This window comes from Hippocampus zosterae, chromosome 11 (genome assembly GCF_025434085.1).
Source record: "Hippocampus zosterae strain Florida chromosome 11, ASM2543408v3, whole genome shotgun sequence".
In the NCBI taxonomy this organism is placed as follows: Eukaryota; Metazoa; Chordata; class Actinopteri; order Syngnathiformes; family Syngnathidae; genus Hippocampus; species Hippocampus zosterae.
This window is the reverse complement of record NC_067461.1, coordinates 21813302-21841271: the sequence shown is the minus strand read 5'-3', so window position 1 is coordinate 21841271 and position 27970 is coordinate 21813302. Positions and strand designations below refer to the sequence as shown.

The 27970-nt window shown below is 41.7% G+C and overlaps 2 protein-coding genes across 4 annotated transcripts in view; one reads left to right on the top strand and one right to left on the bottom strand.

The window, feature by feature from the left end:
* si:dkey-191g9.5 (rap1 GTPase-GDP dissociation stimulator 1) overlaps nt 1–27970 on the top strand; it is a 214079-nt gene that overhangs the window by 79686 nt on the left and 106423 nt on the right. The gene's annotated exons all lie outside the window — the stretch shown is intronic.
* ctu2 (cytosolic thiouridylase subunit 2 homolog (S. pombe)) lies at nt 366–27665 on the bottom strand. Of its 2 annotated transcripts, XM_052081100.1 has the most exons (16): nt 27489–27665; nt 18791–18865; nt 14870–14948; nt 13990–14049; nt 11735–11795; nt 11542–11651; nt 10529–10773; nt 9880–10015; nt 9666–9797; nt 9187–9278; nt 8960–9057; nt 7557–7655; nt 5548–5641; nt 5355–5421; nt 1311–1369; nt 366–1155 (listed from the first exon to the last, which is right to left on the bottom strand). In XM_052081100.1, the coding sequence occupies exons 1-16, from the start codon at nt 27542–27544 to the stop codon at nt 1113–1115; spliced, it is 1506 nt and encodes a 501-aa protein (XP_051937060.1). In that variant the 5' UTR covers nt 27545–27665; the 3' UTR covers nt 366–1112. The 2 variants fall into 2 exon arrangements, with proteins under 2 accessions (XP_051937060.1, XP_051937061.1); XM_052081101.1 differs by lacking the exons at nt 366–1155; nt 1311–1369 and adding an exon at nt 1370–1476.

Here is a 27970-nt window from a genome sequence, read left to right as displayed (position 1 = left end):
CCAAGAAACAGGAGTTGGCTAAAATGTGCAGATTTTAGTGACTTTAGTTCACGTGGCCTTTTCTGAGAAGTCAAATCAATAAATAAACAACTACAGTAAATAGGTAGATAACCAAGCATTCATTCACTTACGAAAAATATTTCGCTGATGAAGTTTGCGATGTTCAAGTACCTGTATGTAATTTGAATGACATCTTAAAAATGGATGAATAAGTAGTGACAGTTTGAAAATGTATGGATAATGTTGATTCACAATTTCAGTTCAATGTCTTCTTAAACCAGTGATGTGGTCCAAATACCGGTATGTGTCTTCTCTCAGTGTTCCATGCGAGAATGTGTAAATGAGGATATGATTCCTGTGCAATGTGTTTTAATTGAATCAACACTTTTTAATGTTCAAAATGGGCAATGGGACTTCATTTTTGAGGTGAAAAAGTACCTGGGCATGATCAACCGCCACAGAAATATTGGGACAAGAAACAAAACCTCGACCCAAACGTGTTTAAATACACACATATATATTTACACAGCGGTGTGAAAGACTCATCACAAGTTATCTCAAACACTTGATTGCAGTTGTAGCTGCTAAGGGTGGCCCAACCAGTTATGAGGTCTAGCGGGCAAACACTTTTTCACACAGGGCCATGTAGGTTTGGATTTTGTTTTTCCTTTAAAAATAAAAACTTGAATCTAAAAACAGCATTTTGTGTTGACTTGTGTTATCTTTGACGAATATTTAAATTAGTTTGATGATCTGAAACATGCAAGTGAAAAACATGCACCAACATTTTTTTTAAAAAATCAGGACGGGGGCAAACACTTTTTCACATCATTGTGACTCGCACTCTCACTCATATATTACCACATATGCAAGTTCTTTTTTATTATATCCTTGCTTTTGCACCCCTTCTAACCACCAAGTGTACTGGGAGTTTTACAAAATGAGTGCAATGTTTATGTGAGTGTTACTCGGCATAGTGGGCTGAACATGATACATTTTACATGCAACAGAGTAGCAAACAAACATTGCTCTTTAAGATACAAAACATTGTCCCTGCTCAAGATAATCATTTAGCTACACTTGCGTTCGGTCAAAATCTTTAACGCCCTTAACTAATCCAGCAGAAAATCACTGATCTCCTCTCTCATGCGAGACCTAAAGAAAAAAAAATAAGAGATACATTAGAGTGAAACTGGCAATCCCTGGTGCATTGGACCATTACTCCTTGATCTGGATCACTTTTCCCATTCATACATTCCCGCATGCAGAGAATGAAATACGAAACAAGAAAATACAAACTCACGACTTACCTCCTTTGCCTTATCTGAGCCTCTGACAAAATGTATTGAGGCAGACAATCGACCGAAGACTGGAAGACAAGTGAAGCGGAAGGGAAAGGGAAACGTCATTCCTGCTGTAGCCAGATGAGTCCATATTCACATCATCAGTCATGTTACACAACATCCTCTAAAAGTACTCAAACAGTATGGCCAATTCCTTTCTTTTTGCTTCAGACCCCAAATATTTAGGTTTAACATCAAAAGATAAATACGAGACGGTGGGATAAAAAAGAATGCACACCCTTTGGAGTTTCTTCACTTTCTGCTTAAATTGGTCGCAAAATGTGGTCGGATCATCTGCAGTTGTCCTCCATAATTACTGGCACCTCTGGTTAACATGTTAGAAGCCTTAAAATGAATTCATTTTTTCATTGCAGAAGCATACTCTCATATTGAAAATTGTAGAAATGTAACCGTGACTAATGTCTTGCTGCTCATTTGCTAAAACAACTTTGTGGAATTGAGATCGAACTTCTTTTGATGGCGTCGCGGGCACCCGCAGCGGCTCCTCTCTCTCCTGTGGTTGAGAGGAAATTAATTTCATTTGTGTTGTATGTTGCACATGTAGTACATTTGACAATAAAATTGACTTGAACTTGAAAAAGAAGAAAACAAATCTCTTCTGTCAAAGCATCCTCATGGCTTGAGCGTCGAGAGCGAACTAGGCTCCCTTTGTGCTGTTTATATGCTGTAGCTGAAGTGACGGGTTTCTTTGAAATGAGTGATGTCATTTCCAATAGTCGCCCATTCTATTATTATGAACCCTTTTAGATACAGTGGTTACTACAGTGGACAGCCTACCATGTTATCAGGTTCCAGGTTATCATTATTGGGTCATGAAAGTGTTAATCATAACATTGACACTTTGTAATATCCCTGAAATTACGCGGGTTATTTTCCATTCCTTCTCGGCAGCACGCATATCCCGGCACTGATTTTGATTAGGAGGAATGTCGGCACTTTTTGACTGTCGCGCGCTTGTGTTTTTTGCGTGTGTATTGGGAAGCATTTTTCACAGTGCCATTTTGTTCAATGGAGATGGCGGCGCCCTTGGACAGTCTGCGTTGGTGCGGCTGGATGGATGGAGGAGCAGCGTAAGGCGCGGAGCGGTTCGGAAAATGGATGGATGGATGGATAGCATGTAACCGACGTGCGCACATTTTGAGCACGACGTCTCTGATCCACTGGTGAAAGGAGACTTTGAATATCTCCTCTTTCATCTAGAACTGCTTCAAACAACAAAGCGTATGCAGGATAAGTGTTTAAGATTGGCTGACTGTCCGTTTTTTATGTTGTGTTATATTATTTTGTTATTTTAACTGTTTTGTAAAGCGCTTTGTTACAGCTGAAGTTGTTGTGAAAGTGCAATATAAAGAAAATATGTATTGTATCGTATGTAGGTACATAATGTCACCCTGACAATGGCAACGCCCCCAAAATGACAATGGCAACTTCGCTAAAGTGCCATTGGTAACTTCCTGAAATAAACATCTGTTTGTGGAGTGATGCAATGTTGCTTAGTTACCTTACATCAGGTGTGTCCAAACTCTTTCATGTGAGAGCCGCATACAGAAAAATAGGACGACGACGAAAATAGGACGACGAAATTCTTCACCTTTTTGAAACACGCTCAAGTCAGTCAAGAAAGCAATTACATAAATCTATGTCTTGTCTAGTTAATTTCATCAGCTTTCTGTTGAAGGCAAATAATTGAAGATTGTTCCAAGTTTTTGGAGTGGCTCGCGGAGTAGATCCAGCTCTGCACTATACAGTAGCCGAATCCTATTTCCACATTCAGAACCGAAAAAAGAACAAACAGGAGTAAAGCCACCATTTTTTCAAACAGCTACTTGAGGATCATGAATGTGATGTCTTCTATGAATCAGCTATAGAGCACACAGTGGAAGGATTTTTTTTTTGCCTTTACTTATCTTTATTCACTACATGTTTTGGAGATAAATTGTTTTTCTTTCACTCATAAATTGTTTATTTGTATCTTTGAGTATAGACAAAAGTTTTACAGTATAGAAACTAATTTATTCACGGCATTTATTTTTCTGACAATCTCCCTTCTCACTCGCTTTACGTTTTTTAAATAATCTAGTGGCCCATGTTCAACATCTTTTTTTTTTTTGTCGCGGGCCGCTGAAAAACGGATTGCAGGCTGCAAATGGCTCCTTGGCGATAGTTTGGACACCCTTTGCTTACATGAACTCTACTTGGATTGCAAGTCATACTGACAGCGCAGGTCATCTACTGTACCCTTTAGACTAATTCCCCAAAGTTGACATTGCATTTCTGCTTCACAAGCCACTAACCACAAACATCAGTACATTCTTATTCATATGTAAAGATGGATCCTAACCTTTAAAATCTTAACACATGATTCATCTTGTGATACAACGATGATAGGCTTACACTACTTATTAGCATAATCATGTACAGTAAATATAAACAGTAATATTAATGTAAAGCAGTTACTGAGTCTTTGAACAGCGTCATGATATGATTTGTGGATTGGCAGAAAGATTATTGGTATATTAAGATATTTTGTGATGTTTTCTTTAATCAATTTATATCTTCTCAGTGAAAAACTGCTTTGAGATGATTGCATAACTTGGTGACTTGCTTGCCTAAGCAATTTCAGAGATGGACTCTGGAGCCTGCTTTGACGACTTCAGAGATAAACTATTTAGCCTGCTTTGACGACTTCATAGTCTGCTTTGCTTGAATTGTCAAAACTTGATTGTGATCAATGCCACTTGATTACACAACAAACAGTGTGGTGTAGGGAGGGATGAGAATGGCCACGCACCCCTCCCGATGCACACACTTTAGAGGATAAAAGGAGGGGAGCGATGCTCCTCAGCAGAGTCCGCTGTGGGTTAGCGTACGAACGCCCAGCTCGTATTGAAGCTCACTCTGCTGAGGGTGTTGGCTCTCCACCCTAATGGCATACGGTAAGAGTTCTTTAGCTTCATACAACTTGTTTGAACTGTGTTATCATTTCTGTGTGGGACCAATAAAGTGCCTATTGTTGGTAGCCAGAAGTGAGTGTCTTGTCGTTATTTCTGAATGCCCATCTCCGACGATCCTTTATAAAACTTGATATTCATTCAAATTGAGTATCAGAAGTGTTTCAAAACAATTATAATCAGAGATTCATTTTGTGTGAGACAATGTGAAACTAAAATTGTTCATGTCCATTTCAAGTCTGGCGACCTTTCCTGGTTGAATTTAATCTCAAAATTTTTGTTACATTTACCTGAAACTAAACGCAACAATACTTTTCCTTTAGAAATACATCACATCACCATACAAGGTGCTTATGTGCTACCACTACATCACTTTTTGCGGCCCATCGCCTTAACAACACTTGACCACTCCTTTTAACAGTGTGGCCCTTTACCCTGACCAAAACGTGCTCCTGGTGGATAATATACGATTCACTTTTTCTTTTTAAATCCTGCACGCTTTTTATTCATATTTTCACTCTCGCGATTTTTTTGAGTAAATGAGGTCTGCGCAAACTGTCAATACATTTAATCCAGGACTGAAAACATTGTCTACTGCAGCAATCACGCAAATCTATATTTTACTCTACTGTTTTAATCGCCATTTGCACACTAGCATTTATATGCTTTTAATTATGGTTTCCTCAACGTTGTGATCATATTTTGTTTCTCTTCTGTAATTTTTTCAATGTTTTATGGAAAGCGTATATTATATATATATATATATATATATATATATATATATATATATATACACACACACACACAAATAAACTTGCCAAGAATACCATTCAAGCGCCATCTCAATAAACAGCATCGTTAAGAGTAGTAATGTGGTTAGAGTCTTAACACTACCCATCCCTAGGGCGTTACTTCAAGCAGACAGTTCTTGTGATACAGATGAAGAGCAGACAACATTTCATGACAATTTTTTTTCCAGAAATGAAAGACATTCCAAAGGCATCATGTAGTTTTTTTTCTCCCACTGTCACTCACTCACCATGTCTTTGATGGTCAACTGGCAACTGTAACACAGCAGGCCTCTGATATCAGTTGTGTGTGGGACCCTATGGCATATGAGTTACAGCATAGTGGAAACATTCTTCTGCACAAAGTTACAATACACATTTTACATGGAAGTGAGCAAAATCAAACTCACGTTTGATTGAGATAAAAAATAAAATAAAATGTACCTGACACCAGAAAAGCAGCCTCTGTCTTCCATAGGTCTATCACAATATTCTCCTTTGCCTTTCGAGCAACATTGTGTACTGGGACCTCTCAATTCTGGAAGCAAATACATTTGAATGAAAATACATGAACATTGAGGGGGGTGATTCCATAAAACTTTAATGTACCATTATGCTCCAAAATTTCAATTGCTACGTTGCTCATTGAAATGATGATAGAACTTGAAGTGTAAACTTTGAACAAGGTAACCAACAAATTAAATCCTCTATTTCCTGTGGTTTAAATGACATGTTAATTAACACGGTGCAATAAATACCGGATTTTCCGCACGAAAGGGTGCACCTAAAAGCATTCAATTTTCTCAAAAGCCGACAGCGCGCCCTCTAATGCGATGTGCCTTCTATTTGGAACTCTTTGTATTCCCCATTGAGCTGCCATTATTCTATTCCAGTGCCATTAGTGAGTGCAATGATACAAAGTGGATGATGCAATGGAACACGCACAAATCTGACAACCACCAACTGCGCTCATGTGGAAACAGTTCTTTGGTCCCGGCCTAAACCCATGTGATTTTTTTTTTTTTTTAATGTACCGGTACCTCTTTGTAGATCGAAATGTGTACACAGAGTCCTCCCAAATTATTTGGAAAAGTGACTGAGTGGCTTGCATTCTGGTTACTTTTCACATTTGAACCAGATGGGTTCCGACTCTCGGTATCTGGAAATCGATACTGGTCACAAATGGTCCCAATTCTCGGCACTTTTGTTCAGTTGTTTGTGGTACTAAATATTTATATATATATTATTTAAAATTTATTTTTCAACATAGAAACTTTGACAAATAAAAACAACAACCATCAATCTATTATCCATACCGCTTATCCTCTCCCAGGTCAGCATGAATTTAAAACAAATGAGCCAAAGAGGATGAAATCAAAATAAATGTTTCAACATTTTAGTAAACACGTACAAAAATACAAAAAAAATGACTCTTACAAAATCCAAAGTGCAAAGCAAAGTTTTTTGCAATGAACAAGACAAGGAACAAAAATTAAACAGTAATACAAAGAACGAAGATAAATATATTTATATTGCTTCCCTGTGCAGTAGTCGGCGCAAGGCCTGCCGCAAACCCACGATGAGTTCGAACCCCGCTTGGACCGAAACACAAGCATTTGATATTTCATCCGTATAAAATAATAAATATTGTTAAGTATGGTCAAGAATGGTGAAGCATGCTAGGAAGTGTGAGGCTTCACCATCGTTAAATGATGCTTCATAAATTGAATTTGTTTGGCACTGGGTAAGACGCTTTCACTTCCAAACCCAGAAATGTCGACTTCGTGGGTGTAAACCTTCGTGAGTGGGTGACAGCTGGCTGTATATTGAGAAAGCTCTTCCAGCTAGTGATAATCTTTTATTTCCTCCTTTCTTTCCCTTCCTAATCAGCACAAGGAATATCATCAGTGACGGTCAATGTCACAACATCTGTAATGTCAGTGCCCTCATTTGTACAAAAGAGCTACTACTTTCTACTCCCGAGAGAAAGCTAACATTCATCCGGTTTTGCAACCTTTGAGGCAAGCTTGTTGCTGTGATTACAGTGACATGTTTTTGTACCAATTGTACCATTGATCTTATCTGAGCTGACGAAGCCTTTCATAGTTTATTCCCTATTATGAGTAAATATGTCGCAGAAAATCTGAAAAGTGAAAGTTTCTTTTTCCAAGAATGATACATACGGTACTTGTTCCGTTGCATCATCCACTTTGTAGCATTTTTTCAAGCCAAAATGTCCTCCAATTCTGGAATGAACCATGTGTGTTTTGGCCATTTTGTCTTGTGTTTCACTTTTTGGAATTGCATCAGTCGGAAAAAAACCATTGCACTACTCTTTTGTATGAACACCGCAACACAAGTACAAATGATTTTGCTCAACGGTGTTTGCACTCAAATGTGCTGTTGGGTGTGGCCCAATGTATTGCTGAGAAGTCATAAAAAGCGTACAGCACCTGTATTTCGTCTGGGAAATGAAGCACTGTTATCACCGACACATTTGGTCTGGCAGAGGCGTTCAGAGATGAGAGTGGACTGGAAAGCTGAAGCATTTTCTAGAAAATGGTTACATTCACGAGTTACCTAATTTAGGATCAAAGAAATGTAAACACACGTAAAAATGATTAACGACCTTCTAACTTCATAAACTAAGTGCACTGCACCAACAATGCATTATGGGAACCACAGATATGGTGTGCCTGTGCCCATGGTCACATTAAAGCTTGTACGAGCAAAGTGTAGTCACAAAAACAAAAAGTACGATGTATTTTTTGTAGTGATAGCACACGCTTTGGTGTTGACGTGAAATAAAATTTCATATCAGTTGTGGAATGAGCAAGTTATGACCTATTTTCAATGGACAGGCATTGACTGATGGCTGGCACCGACGTCAAAGCTGGGCTCAGACTTATCATAGCAGTTGAAGAGCTTGTACATTTGAAACAAGATAGGTTTGCTGATAACAAAAGGAACACAAAGTGGGTCAATTACACTAACGTTCACATTAGCATCGAGCTTTGTCGCTGCTCAGTGCAGGTAAAGCTTTCGATCGCCCCAAAGAGATTCAGTATGGGCAGGGTTCGCAATCTGGGCAGACACCGAACATTCAGCTCAGTTTTGTATTTCTTTTTTTAAATTGGCTTTTTTACAACTTAGCATACAACGCTTCAGTATTCAAAGTGACATCAAGCTTTCTCTGTCTTCTTCTGGCAATGACAGCCATGAACGTTCTTATATGGGTGACACCCAGTGTACACACTGAGTTACCACAGATGAATTAAACGGTAACAAAAGAACAAGATGACAACTTGTGTTGCCAGAACTCTGGTTTCATGGGAGGTATTCTAAATGTTACTATTACTAATTATTACTAGTTTTACAGCTACATATTTCAATTGGGAAAGCCAAAATTCCCATAAGTAGTTCTAAGACTAGCAGCGAACGAAATGTTAATGACACGCACTGGCGTTTTTAAGGAATAAGCCTCAAGTGTTTGCAGTCTGTCTATCTCCAAATTAAATGAGTGCATTCTTCACAATCTTACTCGGGACATAACAATTCATATGTTTTTGTAGCACAATTTTCACCAGCACCCTGTACGCCAACAGAACAGTTGGTGGTCATCATTGATCCAATTCCCAACAGACTTAGTATGGAGGTCATGTTCATGATTTTTATACATGTTTGCTATGAATTATGCCGGATGCCCTTCCTGACATAACGCTGACCTTTTATTCACCCTGGTTTAGGACCAGCACTTGAAACATACTGGCTTGTAACCCCAAATGTTTAGTTTTGACTTAGCCTAGTCTTGCTACTATTGGTAATGTTGACATGATTTTAAACCTGTAATACTCACCCACTGCGGTATCCAGAGAACACATACAGAGCAAACATCTGTCGCATGGGTTTGCAGATGATGAACTCTTACAAGTTGTTTGCAGCTTTTCACTTGTTCTTCAGGACACAGCAAGATTTTCATCAGGTGTGGAAGTGAAAACACAGAATTTTGTGATAATCACAAAAATCTCGAGAAGTTGCGCTAACATCAAGTATTGTATCATTGGCCAACGGAAATATACTAACCTATATATAGTGCTGACAGTAGATGGGAAATCAACTTGCAGTTTAGTGACAAAGCTCTCCGTCAGACACTGAATGCTGGCCTTTTCTTTACTCTGTTGGACACAAGTGATATTGCAGTATTCAGGACAGACAGAGGATAGATATGCAGTTAAATTAAAATATGGTGTTACTCAAAGTATTTGGACCTAAACTGGGATTTTAAAAGATAGCCATATGGCTGGGACATCTGTAAGAATATCGTAAATATGAAGTGATCAGATAAACAATTCTAAATGTTTTCTGTCAGTCCTTGTCATTGTTCTTTATGGTTTTATTGCCACAAATTAGAATTTATTTTATGTTTAACTGTCTCAGTAAAGATTAATGATGTTTGGCGGCCTTGTGACCACTGTGTACACTTCTATATTTGTTAACACAACTTTGACCCTTTCTCATTTCCCCAAAAAGCTGAAACTTTGGCATAGATTGATTGAGCTTACCTTAGTGTGAAGGTTTGGTGTGAAAACAGAAGGGACATTGAAGATATGGTTATAGTAGGCTATTTCTTTTGCAGAGTAGTTCCTCATTGGCCTCAATGATATAATGTCACCATAGCGAGAGTCCGAGAAACTCTTAAAATGAAAGACATACAAAGCATTTTTGGCGGGGGGGTGTTTTTCGCCCAAAAATATTTAGATGAAAAAATACACTTACTGTATCTTGAGCAAGCTGTGCTCCTCTGCCCAATGATATACTAATGAGAAGTTTAACCGCCAGTCTGGTGCAGTTGTCTCCAAACATCAATTTACTGTAGCCTTCACAGCGAGCTGTGTGCACTAAAAGATGCTGTCTTTAAGGAAAAACACACAGTGGGTTATTTTTTTTCCCTTTAGATTGAAATGAAACATTTCAGTGCTTGTTGTATGAGTGACAATAACTTGGCATGTGTAAAAAAAAATCAAATTAAAAAGACCAAAGCATTCTGGTTACATCTTTTTACAATGTTAAGAGTTACGAACATTTCTCTCTCTCTCCCTACACGTACCCACACCTCCTTTTCTCTCTCTTACCAGAAAGAAAACTGACATAAAATAAAAAAAGTCTTGACAGCAACAGCGGCAGGCCGAAATCATCTAACCACCATCATGGAGTTTAAATTAAACAATCAAGAAGAATATTTCTGATCCTATTTTCGAAAAAAAGAGGCTTAAACGCCACATTTTTGTGAAACCTCCTAAATCAAAGTTTACTGTTCAAATGAAAGTGTCATTGTTTTATTTAAATTCCACTGTGGTCATGTACAAAAGCAAACAAATTCTTTTGGACCCAACTGTCAATAAACAATGACTTTTTTTTTAATTACCTATACATGCTCACTAACTCCGCTTTGGCCGTCACCGTCTTAGATGAGTCAAGAAGCTGCTGCAGCAACTGAGTTTGGGACTCCTCAACATACGGTGATGAAGTTTCATGCTGCTGCTGCGCTGGTGTCAAACAGGTACAGCTATTATTGCAAACAAAGCGATCCACAGATGCTTTGTCAGAACTTGCTTGTGTCTGCGAGGAAGAAGGAGCCGTCGCTAAAACTGAACCGGGGACATCAAGAACCTACATGGTGAGAAGTGGAAAAATCAGTCAAGCACTGTAGAACTGCTACACTGACTGACAAGAGTCAAAAGCGACTGAAATGGACAATTGTGGCGAAAATAAAACACCCCTTTGTCGATTCCCTTCTGCACATCAGGCAACTGCTCCAGGTGCAGATGACATCAATTTATAGCAGTGGAAAAACTGACACCCTGTATTTTTAGCAGCACATACTCTGGAACGCCCTATATATATATATATATATATATATATATATATATATATATATATTTTTTTTTTTTTTTAAGTGAATCCACAAAAAACACGGCACAATTGTCTAGCGCACAAATAGTTTACAGTGGACTATTAAACAGTCAAGGTTTCACTAGCCGCTAATGTTAGCTGTCATCGGTAATGAGCTCTTCTCTTTTTAAATAGGATATTTAAGCAAGGCAGAATATGATGCTGTTTGCAGAGTTGAGTAAATGAACCTATGTGACCTCTGTGCAGTTAATTCCCTCCAATTAACTTTTCAGAATGGCGCGAAATAAAAAGCAACTTTCGTAGTATCCAGTGATCAAACTCCTGTGAGAAAGGCAAGGCAAAACGACCTTTCGCCTTCGTTTTGACCCTAGCATGACTGATACCAACAGCCAGAAACACTTTTGCTCTTTTGGCGTGCCGTACATACATCAATCTGATTTCAAAGGGGACTTCAGACTGAAGCAATTTAATGTGAAGAAACAGGGAACTCATTTCATATGACAGCGTCAGAGTAATCATACGAACCTCTTCCAGAGGCACGATGTGGAAGGGGAATCCTGTGGCTATAAATATATCTTTCAGCTTTGCCACTGTTTGCCGTCTCTCCTCCATAGATCGATTCAAAGCACCACCCTCTGAAAAAACAAAAACACATTTTTTGTTAATTTCTGCAAGCGAGTAGGACTGCGCACAGTTTCAAGTGTGATTAGAGTTTTACCATCAATGTAGACAATGCCTGGAACGAATCTCAACTTCTTGTGAGCATTCTGACTCAAACCCTGAAAGTGGGGATGGAAAGAAAAAACAAGTTACAAGAAAAGGTTTAGCATTCATATTCATTTGTAAAGATTTTATCTTTTGAGTAAATTTATGCTGATCCATTAATAAGAAATTCCGTCGGGTGAAAAGTTTTCAAGAATTATGTTTTGCTTTGTTGAATTGCAAAAAGAAAGTGCATAGCAGCCTTGACTTTTGACCTCAAGCATGTTTTGTTAGGAAAAAAAACACAAGACGGTAAGTATCTGAAAATGTATACCTTGTTATGCATATTCCCCATTTGTGCTAATGCAGTTTTTTTTTTAAACATAAGTGGCTTGCACACTTAAGGTATGCCAATTCTCCTGCGCAGACCAGTCGAGGGTAAGAGTTTTTGGGGTGCTGATCTCCCAGCCTAGTAAGATCAATTTAATCATTTTATATATTTTAATTCCATTTCCCACATTTATGAAATAGAAATATAACACTTCAATCAGTAAGCCCATTAGAAGCATCTTGACTTTAATATTTAACATGACCTAACAGTGAGCTTCTCCCATTCCAATTCAAACAGAGGAAAGTAGTACCATCTCTCACCACATGAAACCTTTCCAAGCTAGAAAAAAATGTCAGCTTACTCATAATGTCGATGGTTGGGCCAGAGTAGTATAATTAAAGAAAACAAACAAAATAAAAATGTGACATTTCCATTAACTAAATTAAATAGAAACAAAAGTGCTTCCAACAAAAAAAAAATTAAAAGACAAACTGAAACTACATCCAACTATTAACTACAACTACAGCAAAAATGTCCTTTGTTTTCATCTTTCTCAATTAGTATCATACAGGGGCTTCTGGGGTTCATTTTAACCTCCTGACTACCAGTAATTCAAATTTGTCCTCTGTAGAGGACATTTGTGAACCTAAATATCTCCCACCCAATGCATCCAATCGCATGAACTCATTTTGTTACTCTAAAGAGGACATTCAGTGCTTTCCAATGATACCAAATTTGTAGGGGTTAGAAAAAGTAAGAAAATGGCTTCCCTCAGTGCAAGCACTTTTTATGGGAAGAGGAAAAGTAATACTTTTTATCAAATACATTTTGTATTGAAATGCTGTTTGCATTTTATTTATAAGACTCTTATGAACACGTTGAGTAGTTTTAAGTGTATTTGGGCCTAGTATTCAAGTATTTAAAAAATGTACCCGGTAGTTGAATTTCAAAAAAATCTTTTGGAGTAGTCCAATTACTTCACATAGATTGGGGAATTTCAAAATAAATGTGATTGGACAACATTTATTTCTTGGTAGTCAGGAGGTTAAATGTATTTCTTTTGTTACTGCTGTACATCCACACATAACGAAGGAGAATTGCACTTTACTTTATAACACAAGAAAACGAAAACAACTAAAAACTGAATTAAAGTGAAGTGTTTTCAGAAAGATATTAAAAACTAAGGAAAACTAGCAAACCTCCTCTAAAAACTGATTAAAACTACTTGAATTAAAAAAAAACCCCAGCCAAAACAAAAAAATAAGCAACAATAATTAAAAATCCTAAACTATAATGACCACCAAATAGGACACAGAGGCTGATGAATACCAAGTCAAAGTCAAGTCAAGACTTTCATTAGTTTTAGCCAAGCAAATTGCAGACACAGACACACACACACATAAATCATATTAATTATGAAGATGTCACAACTACCATCTCATTCAAGGAAAGAGTTTTAAAGCACTCTTCATGCTCCTCACAACACAGACTAATTAGTCAAGACAGTCTTTAGAGCACAGGTGTCAAAGTCAAGGCCCAGGGGTCAGATCTGGCCCGCCACATCATTTTATGTGGCCTGCAAAAGCAAATCAAGCATGCCAAGTTCCATGATGCTTGCTAAAGTCTGAACCATAATTTCAAATTGTCACATGTAATCCACAATAACAGTCATTATTCTTGACTTCTGATTTTAAAACTAGTTATCTATCAATTTTTTGTGCGCTGTGTTTGTCATATGTGGAGTTGTGATTAAACATTTATATGGTTCCCCAAAATTAATAACGGCCCTCCAAGGGAAACTGTAACCGCAATGTGGCCCGCGACAAAAATGAGTTTGACACCCCTGCTTTGGAGAGATCCAACAATTGGACTTTTTTCCCCACTTCTGTTTCCCTATTAGAATACAAAAATTCATTGTGATAAAAATGGCACAGGTAGACCTCTTGGACTTGTCTGAGCATTGAAGAAGAAGAAGGGCCCCCTGATACAGCAAGCAGTACCTAAAAGTAGAAAAACATAATGATCATAGAGCCGTCACGAAAAGAAAGCACTTGGAGCTTTATTTCCTAAGATACAAATAGTGGGCACTTAATTGGGTGTTTAATAAATTGTGTCCACTGTTGCATTACATGTAAACTTCTAAAATTCTGGCACAGCGACAAGAGGGATAAAAGTGTTGGAGATCACCCATTTTCAGTGAGCATGTGCAAACAATGCAGAGGCTTGTAAACAAACATGGCGGATTGTTGGATCTTTGGAAATATGACGCGACCACACCCCGTGATTGATAAAAGTGTTTGTCTCATTAAATTTGCTACAAAGAGAGAAGCGATGGAGATTATTTAAATTTAAAAACAGACGAAACAACATAATGTGCGTACGTGCCCACAAACACAACAATTCTTACTCTGGTGAGTTTATTTGTAAACTATTTTGCCATCAAAAATCACATTTTCATTGTTGTATAGAAGAAAAGGACTGTTCAGATATGAGATGTTATTAAAACAAAAACTATGAGCATAAAGGTCACTGTTGCCATAAAAGATCATTTTTTCACAAAAAGTTTGTTTTCTACATTATTTCTGGTCCATAATAAGCAATTTGGGTGCCACCAACCCACAATGTACTGCTGATTGCCAAATAAAAAATTTAATGGAGAAACCATTGCAGTACAGACTTAATTGATTGCTCTATGATGTCATGCCTTGACTACTCACAGCCCGTCAACCAGTTTTGCACGGTATCTTTGGATTAAGTTTTGGCAACATAAAAACAAAATTGACATTTAGTATGAATTAGTGCACAGGAAAAATTCCATACCTTTTCTCCAGGGAAAATCACTCTGTTTTTGCCCAGTGTGGCCCTGAATTTGTGAAGGAAGTACTGTTCGAAACAGTCCCTAGCAAACAAAATGCAAAAAAAGCATAATCAGACAAAAAAAATTACATTGCAACAACAGTGTAACATAAAAAGGTAGTCAGATCCTTTTGGTACAACAAACTCAATGTAGCTACCCGAGTTTCAAGAATGGCAAATGTTTATTTGTCAACATAAGACTGTGAAAAAAATGTTACAAGACCAACATAATGACCGAATCAAAATTGGTGAGTGCATTTTCTGCTTCTATTTGAAGCTATGCCCTGTTTTGGGATAATAAAGGAATAGAAATTGAACTACCGGTAATATATTCTTTTTACCCGATTGCTCAATTATATGAAAAAAAATAATTGACTGGCTATTTAAGAAAATCAGTAATTGTAACTCTGCAAGTGAAACATTTTCAAGGAGTCCACATGAGCAGTATCAGGCAGTCACACCCATAGATGCTCGTTATCGGGATCGGCAGCTCAAACCCTGATTGGAACTGCGTGAGCAATTACTCAACCCCCCTCAAGACCAGTTGCTTGGCAGTTAAACCAGGACAACTGCCAACAGAATGTAAAATAGGTGGGAGTCTCCAACGGAGCCACGAAAATGTCATCTTTGTGAACCGTGACAACAGTGAGAGTCCTAATCCAGCTGTTGTCAACCTGGCACAAGACAAACGTCACTTACCGAGAGAATATTCACCAGCAGAGAGAGCAGGTTAGGACCATCACAGTGCATATTGTGAATATGAATTTACCAGTTGAATCATTTACGTTGTGTCAGATATTAGATGATGATGTGATGATGCACCCGAAAATTACAAGGGGAAAATGGACATTCAGCTCATTTTTTTCCCCTTGAAATATTCGGGTGCTTTAGTAGGTTCGACATTAATAGTGGCCTGCTGGGTCTGGCTACTACACACCAGCATGCGATGGCTCGACGGGGCCAGTCTAAATTTCCAAGTCACGACCAGCAGAAATGCATTTTTTTTTTGTTTTAGACGGAAAGACTTTTAGCACAGAGCCAAGATGTTGTCATTGGTTAGACGCGAGAAAATAACATGACTGGCGGAAACGATGAATTGGGCACAGCCTCATGTCACTAACTTGGGCTAGCCAAATCACTGCTTCCAGTAATAGATTCAGACAAGCAGCAGCGGGACCATGGAATAGAACAACAAAGGCAGCGATGCAAAGTAACACTATAATGACTGGGAGCAACAACATTATCAATACGCACCACCAGCACTGGAGCCCCACAGGGTTGTGTCCTCTCACCACTGCTCTTCTTTCTCTACACAAACGATTGCACCTCAACAGATCCAGCTGTCAAACTCATAAAGTTCGCAGACGACACCACGGTCATCGGTCTCATCAAAGACGGCGACGAGTCTGCGTACCGCCAACAAGTGGAGCAGCTGGAGCTCTGGTGCAGCCGACACAACCTCGGGCTGAACACGCTCAAGACTGTAGAGATGATCGTGGACTTCAGGAAACATTCTTTTCCTCAGTTGCCCCTCACACTATCCAACTGCCCTGTGTCAACCGTCGAGACCTTCAAGTTCCTGGGAATCACATTCTTCCAGGACATGAAGTGGGAAGTCAACACCATCTCCATCCTGAAAAGGGCCCGGCAGCGGATGTACTTCCTGAGGCTGCTGAGGAAGCATGGCCTGCCACAGGAGGTGCTACGACAGTTCTACACGGCAGTCATCGAATCAATCCTGTGTTCTTCCATCACGGTTTGGTTTGGGACCGCCACAAAAAAGGACAAAATCCGACTTCAACGGACAGTTAGGACGGCAGAAAAAATCGTTGGCACCGCCCTACCCACTCTTGAGGACTTGCACACTGCAAGAATAAAGACAAGGGCACGGAAAATCCTCCTGGATCCCCCGCACCCTGCCCACCACCTTTTTCAGCCACTCCCCTCAGGTAGACGCTACAGATCCATGCGCACCAAATCCAGTAGACACTTAAACAGCTTCTTCCCTCTAGCCATTAACTCCTTAAACAGTCACTGACGTAGTCACTCTTCTTGCACCACAAAATGGTACTACAAAACTACTGGTTACTCTAAAATGGTTAAATGATTTTGTTGTTTACGATGATACTAGTGCAGTGTGTTATACCGGAGATAAATTCCTTGTGTGTTCTACATACTTGGCTGTTAAGGAATTATTCCGCTAGAAGTAGTAGTAGAACATTGTTAATGAATTTCATCTTGATATAAGAACTATTGACACTAGTCTCTCTCCTGAAGATCTGCTGAAGTAGTTAAAACAAAGAGTGTAGGGTGAAGTTGGGGTCCTATTTCCCTTTGAGTGATTAACAGCCCCCTGGCCGTCTTCTTTTGCGTCCCCCACATCGTAAAAGTCCCTGAAGGCTGTCAAGTGCCTTCGAAGAGTAAACCTAATCTCAAGATTTGTGGACCAGCAGATATTCTCTGTACTTTGTCAAAATGCCAAGATCGAACTTTGCTTGACTTTCTTTGTTTCAGATTTTTACATAAGGGGAAGGACTGCCCGCCCCTAATTAACATAATTAACATACTATGCCTATATGTACGTGTGACTGAAGTTGCTCGGGGCTTCCTGATGAAATCTGAGACTCACAGGAGCCCGAATCGATTCGTGTTGCGTTGTGATAAACTGAAGAAAAGACTACGTGGTGTTGGGTCTTCCTCCACCTTACAGAGAGATAAAAGAACCTGTAACCAAGGAAGGGCCAAGAGCAAATTGACAGCTCCCATTCCTCAACATTGGCCAATAAAGATGATTCCGATTCTGATTCTGATGACCAATTGCACACAACAACAACTGCGTGCTCAAGAGTGATTTATTCATCAATGAAGTTTGAGGACATTGTGCAAAAACACCAAAACATTTAACAGCGCTGAAGTCAAAACATCAGAATACAGCATATGGCCCGGGTGACCGATATTTGTTTTTTGTTTGTTTTATGTCGAGAGGGAAGAAATTTCATCTGTGCTGTATGTTACACATACGTACAGCACATTTGACAATAAAGTTGTATTCAATTAAATTTTCAATAATTTGTTGGTGTTTGCTTCGATGGCAGTCCTTCCAAATGTCTTCACATGAAAACGGTTGGTGGCACTAAGAATTTTGGGGCCAGCTGCCTTTTTAAAAATATTTAATAGCTATTGCGCATTGTTGGAATCTCAGTGCTAAGTAAATATTTTAATTATTTATTGAATTGATTTATTTTTGGAAGCATTCATATTAATTTCTACAATTCATTCATTCATTCATTCATTCATTCATTCATCTTCCGAGCCGCTTGATCCTCACTAGGGTCGCGGGGGGTGCTGGAGCCTATCCCAGCTGTCTTCGGGCAGTAGGCGGGGGACACCCTGAATCGGTTGCCAGCCAATCGCAGGGCACACAGAAACGGACAACCATTCGCACTCACACTCACACCTAGGGACAATTTAGAGTGTTCAATCAGCCTGCCATGCATGTTTTTTTTTGGAATGTGGGAGGAAACCGGAGCACCCGGAGAAAACCCACGCAGGCCCGGGGAGAACATGCAAACTCCACACAGGGAGGCCGGAGCTGGAATCGAACCCGGTACCTCTGCACTATTTCTACAATTGTAATTATTTTATTTTAGGGAGGATAGTACACACTCATAGCCATGAATGCAACTGTACAGTATAAAGACGCTGAACATGAAATAATTTTTTTTAAATTGATTTCTTATATCATCAAAATATGGGGACCAGTCCGAGTGACAGGGCCACCACAATTCGGCTCTCGCTGGACCACATCCATCAAGGCTGAATGTCAAGCCCTGGTTTTCCAATTAATGGCTATGGGCTAGTAAGCCAGACTGATATGCATCTTACCTGCAGTATTGGTCCCCTGCCCTGATGGCCACCACAGCAATCGTCTCCTTGCACTTGACACATTTCTTCGACACACTGAGAGATAAAGCAGTCATCATGAATAACATTATAGTAAAAATTAGCGTATTTTCCGCATCATAAAAGACACCTAAAAACATTCATTTTTCCCAAAAGCAGACAGTGCGCCCTATAATCCAATTTGCCTTATGTATGACACTGCACAGTCTCTTGATATTTTCCATTGAGTTGTTTCCCTGTGAGTGTTCCTATGTCATCTAGTGGTAATTACTAGCAGGAACCAATTGTACCCTAAAAGGGCCCAACACTAATTGACATTTGCATTCGCCAACACACACTCAAACTGATAACTACTTTGTGAGCTCTGTGCAGACATTAATAAATGAAGATAATACCAAAATACAAAAAAAGCTGAACGCAAGTGGAAAAAAGACAAATTGCATGTCTCTTATCAAATTTGGAAAGACTGCTGGCGTAACTACCAGCTCACAGTAAAAGAGGCCAAAAGAGAATATCTGTCGGACCTTATTCTAGCTAACCGTCACAACCCACAAGCACTATTTAAAACGATAGATTCTGTACTCAAACCCCCTCTGCCTACTTGCTCGGATTCTTCACCCGAGATGTGCAACAGATTCCTTCAGTTTTTCATTGATAAGGTCTCTACAGCTAGGACTCTGGCCTCAAATACCGCATCTGACCCCTCTGTCCATGTTCCATGTTCAGCTGTACTTAATTCTTTTGATACTGTGTCCTTGGCGCTTTTGGAGGATGTAGTTCGCCAGACAAAGCCATCTGGCTCACCTTGCGACTCTCTTCCCCCACGCTTCTTTCAGGAGGTTCTCCCGAGTGTTGGTGCATCGGTCTTGGATATCATCAACATCAGCCTTTCTTCTGGTGTAGTTCCCCAACAGTTTAAACATGCTGTGGTCCAACCCTTGATCAAGAAACCTGGTCCTGATCCAGATGTGCTGTCAAGTTACAGGCCCATTTCCAAACTGCCTTTCATTTCCAAAATTCTGGAAAAAGTGGTGCACATGCAGTTGAAACTTTTCTTGGATGAACATAACATCTTGGAGGTCTTCCAGTCAGGTTTCAAGATGATGCATAGCACGGAGTCAGCCCTGTTACGCGTTTCTAATGACATCCTCCTGGCAAATGACTCTGGAGACCACGTGTGTCTGGTCTTATTGGACTTAACTGCAGCATTTGATACAGTGGATCACAGTTTTCTGCTGACTCGTTTGCAGCACTTTGTGGGCATTGGCGGCAGTGCTCTTGAGTGGTTTAGGTCCTACCTAGCTGACAGGACCTTTTGTGTCAGCCTTGGTTGCTCTGAGTCACGCACTGCTCCCCTGTCATGTGGTGTTCCACAGGGCTCAATTCTGGGGCCTCTGCTATTCTCGCTGTATCTTCTCCCATTGGGTTCCATCTTAAGGAAACATGGTATTCCCTTCCACTGCTATGCAGATGACTGCCAGATCTATGTCCCACTGAGCAAGAAAGACGCCTTCTCATTAAGGCCAGTCCTATCCTGTCTGGAAGAAATCAAAACCTGGATGGCACAAAATTTCTTGAAATTCAACGAAAAGAAGGCAGAGGTGATATTGTTTGGTCCCAGTGGCCCTTGTACATTCCATCCTGTAGACTTGGGGCCCCCTGTCTCCTTATTTGAAATCAACGGTCTCAAACTTAGGCCTTAAACTGGACAGTGATTTCAAACTCGATCGGCAAATTGGTGCCGTTGTTAAATCCAGCTTCTTTCACCTTAGACAGCTGGCCAAAATAAAACATTTCCTCTCACATGAACACATTGAGACAGTAATCCATGCCTTTGTCACATCCCGGCTAGATTACTGTAATGCCCTGTACTTTGGAGTCAGCCAGTCCTCCATTAAGCGCCTTTAGCTGGTCCAGAATGCCGCTGCTCGCCTCTTGACTGGTACTCGTAAGAGGGAGCATATAACTCCTACTCTGGCATCCCTTCATTGGCTCCCCATTCATTTTAGAGTTATTTTCAGGTTCCTCCTCTTTGTTTTCAAATCTCTAAATAATCTCGCGCCACCTTACCTCTCTGAGCTCATCCGCCCCTACACACCTGCCCGGCGCCTCAGGTCTGTGGACCAGTCTTTGTTAGAAGTACCAAGAACTAAACTGAGGCTCAGAGGGGATCGAGCCTTTTCTGTTGCTGGTCCCTCTCTCTGGAATGACCTCCCACTGAACATTCGGCAAGCCTCCTCGCTGCCCATCTTTAAAGCCCTCCTCAAAACCCACTTGTATTCTTTGGCGTTCGACTCAGCATGATTTTATTGCTTGGTGCTTTCTACCGCCTTTATTACCATTTCGTCTTACTGTTTATTGTGTATGTTAAATCGCTCCATGTACAGCACTTTGTATGCAGCGATGGCTGTTTGAAAGTGCTCTATAAATATTGTTGACTTGACTTGACTTAACAAAAGCATAGTTAACTACTCACTAAACGAAGGAAAGAGACAAGCAAGACTTCTCAGGATATTTAGCCTCTTGTGGATGTGAGCCCACAAGGTTTTTTGTGCCTTTTTGTTGAATTAATTGTCTTTATAACGTTTGTCTTCCATTTATTGTTTTGTCATGCCATTTGTATTTGTGTTTCATGTCCATGTTTGTGACCAGTTCTCATAGCTTTGCTACAGCTGCAGCGGTTGTAAAAGCTCTATATAAGGGGTGCCCAACCCGCGGCTGTGAATATATCTACCTACGCCCACATCGTTCTCTGAAAATTTCAAAGCAATCGCCTCAATATTTTTGATTTTATGAATATTAAGCGTCATGAAGTTCAAGTAATGTCCAAAATGATCAAATATTGGTGTGATTGTTTTGACATCTTCAGACATTGATGTGGACATAGGTAGAGATGTGCACATGAATTTTGGTGGCGATTGGTCGGAGTGATATTAAGCTTTTTTTAAATGGAGAGAAAAACACTGCGCATGAAATCTAAAATATTGGGGGGAGGGGCTTGTTTTGATATCTGAGATTAATATGGGTAGAGATGTGCACATGAATTTTGATGGTCATTGGTTGTAGCTGTTTCGCATTTGGCTTGTTCATCAAAAGTGAACGCCTCTGTGGAAGAAAAAGCCAAATGTCCACAAAATCCGTAATACTGTGGTGAATGTTATATTTTCAGAGGTTGGAGTGGGCATCAGTACATAGCTGCATGTCACTTTTGTTAACCATTGGTAGTGGTTTTCTGACATTAAGCCACGCTAGGCTTTTTTTTTTAACTGAACGTTTTAGACTCTCCCCAAAAACTTTAACGCAGGGGTGTCAAACTTATTTTTGTCACGAGCCACATTCATTATGGTTAGGGATTCCCTTGGAGGACCGTTATGAATGTTTAATCACCTCCAGATATTCCAAGCACAGCACACAACAAATGGATGGATCATTTTTTTTTTTAAATCACAAGTCAAGAATAATGACTTGTTTAAACATTGTTAATGTGATAAAGGCCGTGAGTCGTCACCTTACCGCGGTGGAGGGGTTTGTGTGTCCCAGTGATCCTAGAAGCTAAGTTGTCTGGGGCTTTATGCCCCTGGCAGGGTCACCCATGGCAAACAGGTTCTAGGTGAGGGGGCAGACAAAGCACGGCTCAAAGACCCCAATGATGATCGAAATAAATGGATCTAGGTTTCCCTTGCCCGGACGCGGGTCACCGGGGCCCCCCTCTGGAGCCAGGCCTGGAGGTGGGGCTCGTTGGCAGGCGCCTGGTGGCCGGGCTTACACCCATGGGGCCCGGCCGGGCACAGCCCAAAGAGGCAACGTGGGTCCCCCTTCCCAAGGGCTCACCACCCATGAGAGGGGCCAAAGGGGTCGGGTGCAATGTGAGCTGGGCGGCAGCCAAAGGCGGGGACCCTGGCGGTCCGATCCTCGGCTACAGAAGCTAGCTCTTGGGACATGGAATGTCACCTCTCTGGCAGGGAAGGAGCCCGAGCTGGTGTGTGAGGCAGAGAATTTCCGACTGGATATAGTCGGACTTGCCTCCACTCACAGCTTGGGTTCTGGTACCAGTTCTCTCGAGAGGGGTTGGACTCTCTTCCACTCTGGAGTTGCTCACGGTAAGAGGCGCAGAGCAGGTGTGGGCATACTCATTGCCCCCCGGCTCAGTGCCTGTACATTGGGGTTCACACCGGTAGACGAGAGGGTTGCCTCCCTCCGCCTTCGGGTGGGTGGACGGGTCCTGACTGTTGTTTGTGCATATGCACCAAACAGCAGCTCAGCATACCCACCCTTTTTGGAGTCCTTGGAGGGTGTGCTGGAGAGTACTCCTGCTGGGGAATCCCTTGTTCTGCTGGGGGACTTAATGCTCACGTGGGCAATGACAGTGATACCTGGAGGGGCGTGATTGGGAGGAACAGCCCACCCGATCAGAACCCGAGTGGTGTTTTGTTATTGGACTTCTGTGCTTGTCACGGATTGTCCATAACGAACACCTTGTTCAAACATAAGCGTGTCCATATGTGCACTTGGCACCAGGACACCCTAAGCCGCAGTTCGATGATCGACTTTGTAGTTGTATCATCGGATTTGCGGCCGCATGTTCTGGACACTCGGGTGAAGAGAGGGGCGGAGCTGTCAACTGATCACCACCTGGTGGTGAGTAGGCTCCGATGGTGGGGGAAGATGCCGGTCCGTCCTGGCAGACCCAAACGTATAGTGAGGGTTTGTTGGGAGCGTCTGGCGGAATCCCCTGTCAGAAGGAGTTTCAACTCCCACCTCTGACAGAGCTTTTCCATTGTTCCAGGGGAGGCGGGGGACATTGAGCCCGAGTGGACCATGTTCCGTGCCTCTATTGTTGCAACCCCCGTACTCGCTGGTGGACACCAGCAGTAAGGGATGCCGTCAAGCTGAAGAAGGAGTCCTATCGAGCCTTTATGGCCTGTGGGACCCCAGAGGCAGCTGACGGGTATCGACTGGCCAAGCGGACCGCGGCTTCGGTGGTCGCCGAGGCAAAAACCCGAGCGTGGGAAGAGTTCGGTGAGGCCATGGAAGCCGACTTCCGGACGGCTTCGAGGAAATTCTGGTCCACCATCCGACGTCTCAGGAAGGGGAAGCAGTGCACCACTAACACCGTGTACAGTGGGGATGGGGCGCTGCTGACTTCGACTCAGGACGTTGTGAACCGGTGGGCAGAGTACTTCAAAGACCTCCTCAACTCCACCAACACGCCTTCCTTGGAGGAAGCAGAGCCTGGGGACTCTGAGGTGGGCTCTCCTATCTCTGTGGTTGAAGTCACCGATGTGGTTAAAAAGCTCCTCGGTGGCAAGGCCCCAGGGGTGGATGAGATCCGCCCGGAGTTCCTCAAGGCTCTGGATGTTGTGGGGCTGTCCTGGTTGACACGGCTCTGCAACATTGCGTGGTCAACAGGGAGAGTGCCTCTGGATTGGCAGACCGGGGTGGTAGTCCCTCTTTTTAAAAAGGGGGACCGGAGGGTGTGTTCCAACTACAGAGGGATCACACTCCTCAGCCTCCCTGGTAAGGTCTATTCAGGGGTGCTGGAGAGGAGGGTCCGTCAGGAAGTCGAGCCTCAGATTGAGGAGGAGCAGTGTGGTTTTCGTCCCGGCCGTGGAACAGTGGACCAGCTCTACACCCTTAGCAGGGTCCTCGAGGGTATGTGGGAATTCGCCCAACCAGTCTACATGTGTTTTGTGGACTTGGAGAAGGCGTTTGACCGTGTCCCTCGGGGAGTTCTGTGGGGGGTGCTTCGTGGGTATAGGGTACCGAACCCCCTGATACGGGCTGTTCGGTCACTATACCACCGATGTCAGAGTTTGGTTCGCATTGCCGGCAGTAAGTCGGAATCGTTTCCAGTGGGGGTAGGACTCCGCCATGGCTGCCCTTTGTCGCCGATTCTGTTCATAACCTTTATGGACAGAATTTCTAGGCGCAGACGAAGCGTTGAGGGGGGGGGGGAGTCCGTTTGGGGGCCTCAGTATTACATCCCTGCTTTTTGCAGATGATGTGGTGCTGTTGGCTCCTTCAAACGGGGCTCTTCAACTCTCACTGGAGCGTTTCGCAGCCGAGTGTGAAGCGGTTGGGATGAAAATCAGCACCTCCAAATCTGAAACCATGGTCCTCAGTCGAAAAAGGGTGGAGTGCTCCGAGTGGAGTGTCGGGGAGATCTTGCCCCAAGTGGAGGAGTTCAAGTATCTTGGGGTCTTGTTCACGAGTGGGGGCAGAAGGGAGCGGGAGATCGCCCGGCGGATTGGTGCAGCGTCTGCTGTGATGTGGACGTTGTATCGGTCTGTCGTGGTGAAGAAGGAGCTGAGCCAAAGGGCGAAGCTCTCAATTTACCGGTCGATCTACGTCCCAACCCTCACCTATGGTCACGAGCTATGGGTCGTGACCGAAAGAACGAGATCCCGGATACAAGCGGCTGAAATGAGTTTTCTCCGCAGGGTGTCCGGGCTCTCCCTTAGAGATAAGGTGAGAAGCTCAGTCATCCGAGGAGACCCCGAGGAAGACCCAGGACACGCTGGAGAGACTATGTCACCCAGCTTGCCTGGGAACGACTCGGGATCCCCCGGGGAGAGCTGGAAGAAGTAGCTAGGGAGAGGGAAGTCTGGGCTTCCCTGCTAAAGCTATTGCCCCCGCGACCCGGCCCCGGATAAGCGGTAGATAATGGATGGATGGATTAAAAAGGGTGTGGAAACGAGAAAATGCTTGCAGTATTTCCACGTTATTATGGATTACATACGACAATTTGAAATTTGGGGTACGACTTTAGCAAGCATCAAAAAAGTTGATATGCTTGATTTGCTTTCCTGGGCCACATAAAATTATGTGGCGGGCCAGATCTGGTCTCCGGGGATTGACTTTTACACCCTTGTTTTAACGAGTCACATAGTTTCGGATTAAATGATTGATTTTAATACCGACAACATGCATACTAAGGGTGTGGAAAATAAGATAAGATAAGATATCCTTTATTTGTCCCACAATGGGGAAATTTACAGCCTCCAGCAGCAAGAATGTATGTAGAAAGAAGAGAAAAAAAAAAACAACAACAAACATCTTTCAATTAAATACAATATGAACACAAATGGATAAATCGCAGTACTATTTACAATTTACCTTCACATCATTTAATTATTATTATTGTTATTTTTTATTCATCAGCCTGACAGCAGTCTATAATCGATATTAATCGATACATCGATGCGCACGTGCGCGATCCGAGTGCATCGGCTCATTCACTGGGTACGACGCGATTGACGGGTGAAATCGCGATTCATCACGATGCATTGATGGTATCGGTAAAATCCGATTCAAGCGCTGTTTTATTCATGTTAAACGTCACCTGCCCTTTCATAGGCGCAATGAATGCACCATCATTGCTTTGCGTTTTGTGTTGAATACAGATGGTAGCCGTGCGTCACATACAGTCCTGTACACAACTAGCGAAACATTATGGAAGTTAGCGCAAGCAGCAGCGAGGAAACTACTATATTTAATGCAGCCGCAACATTCAAATCTTTTGTTTGGAAATACTCCGGCTTCAAAAAGAAAGACGGAAAGCTTGATAGAACCTCTGTGATTTGCAAAGAATGTCGCACTAAGAAGCCATACAACGGCAGCACCACAAATATGCAGACCCACTTAAAACGATGGCACCAGATCACCGAAAAGTTTCCCTCCCGCACCCCCGCCCAGTTCCTCGTCGGACACCGGAGAAACTCTTGGTAAACCAGGTCAGGATCAGAAAAAAATTGCCTCTTATTTTGGGAGTCCCCTTGCAACTCACTGTGACCGCGCAATGGCTATAACTAAGGCCACTGCTTATTTCATATGCAAAGACCTCCAACCTTAGCGTGGTGGACAACGAGGGTTTCAGACAGCTCGTGCACGTTTTGGAACCCAGGTATAAAATACCAGACAGGTCTGTGTTCACTTACAAACATATTCCCGATGTGTACAACAAAGTGAGAAGTGAGATTGCTGTGTCGCTGAACAGTGCGCAAAGAGTTGCACTTACAGTGGATGGGTGGACATCTTGCGCTATAGATTCATATACATATCTATATTATTATTATATTTCATATTAAGACACTCAGTGAGAATAGTCTGTTTGTGTTTACACTATAGCAACAGCTGAGTCTCGGGTGCCAAATTGTTTACATTTTCTTTGCACAAAACCCAATTGTGAAAGGGCTTAAATAAGTTGTTTTACAAGTTCTACTGTTTATAAGGAATAAAGTGGTATCCTTTTTGTAAAACCATACTGAATTCCATCTTTTTAAAAGCTTTTTTTCTTTGCTTATTTGCATCGTGTTTAATTGCACAATATCGCAACAAATTGCATTGTATCGCATTGATTTGAACTTAATGTGTATCGCATCGTGACGACGGTGAAACGTATTGCCAGAAAATTCCATGTATCGTTTAAGTATCGCATCGCTGGCAGTGCATCGAGATGTGTATCGAATCGTCCTCAGTGGAGATTCACATCCCTAATCGAATCGTCCTCAATGCTGAGATTCACATCCCTAATGCATACCCGTCAATCGAACGAATCAATTATTTTGTATTGGAGTCACATTATTTCATATAGACACATAGGCAAGACTAAATTGAAACACCGCCTGTGTGCTGCAAACAGTCTTCTAAATTGTATAAGTTTTCAACTAAAAATAATTACATTGAAATCGTCTCCTGCTCCAAGTCATCATGATAGGCTTCATCCACCTGACACATTGGAACGAAAACAGAGTTCTACGAACGTGAAGAAGTTACTTTCCTTGCAGCTTGATTCCAGCGACTGTGTCACCGATCGGAATTTCAACTCAGTTCCGTCTTCGTCTTCTTCTCCTTCCACTTGTACTGGTGTTAAATGTTGGCTGGCAAATAACGTTTCGGTGCATTACCGCCAACTAGTGGTAAGGAATTCGGAATTCATTTTTTTTGTCTGCGCGCGCCTTAGAATAGTTAATAGTACATTCATCTTTGAGGGTAATACAATACAATACATGCTGATTTATATAGCGCTTTTACAACAGCGGCAGCTGCAACTAAGCGCTTAACAAAACAGTTAACATAAATAATAAACAACACATAACATAAAACAGACAGTCGTGCAGTCCTAACCACTTTTCCGTCATGTATAAATATTTTTTTTTAATG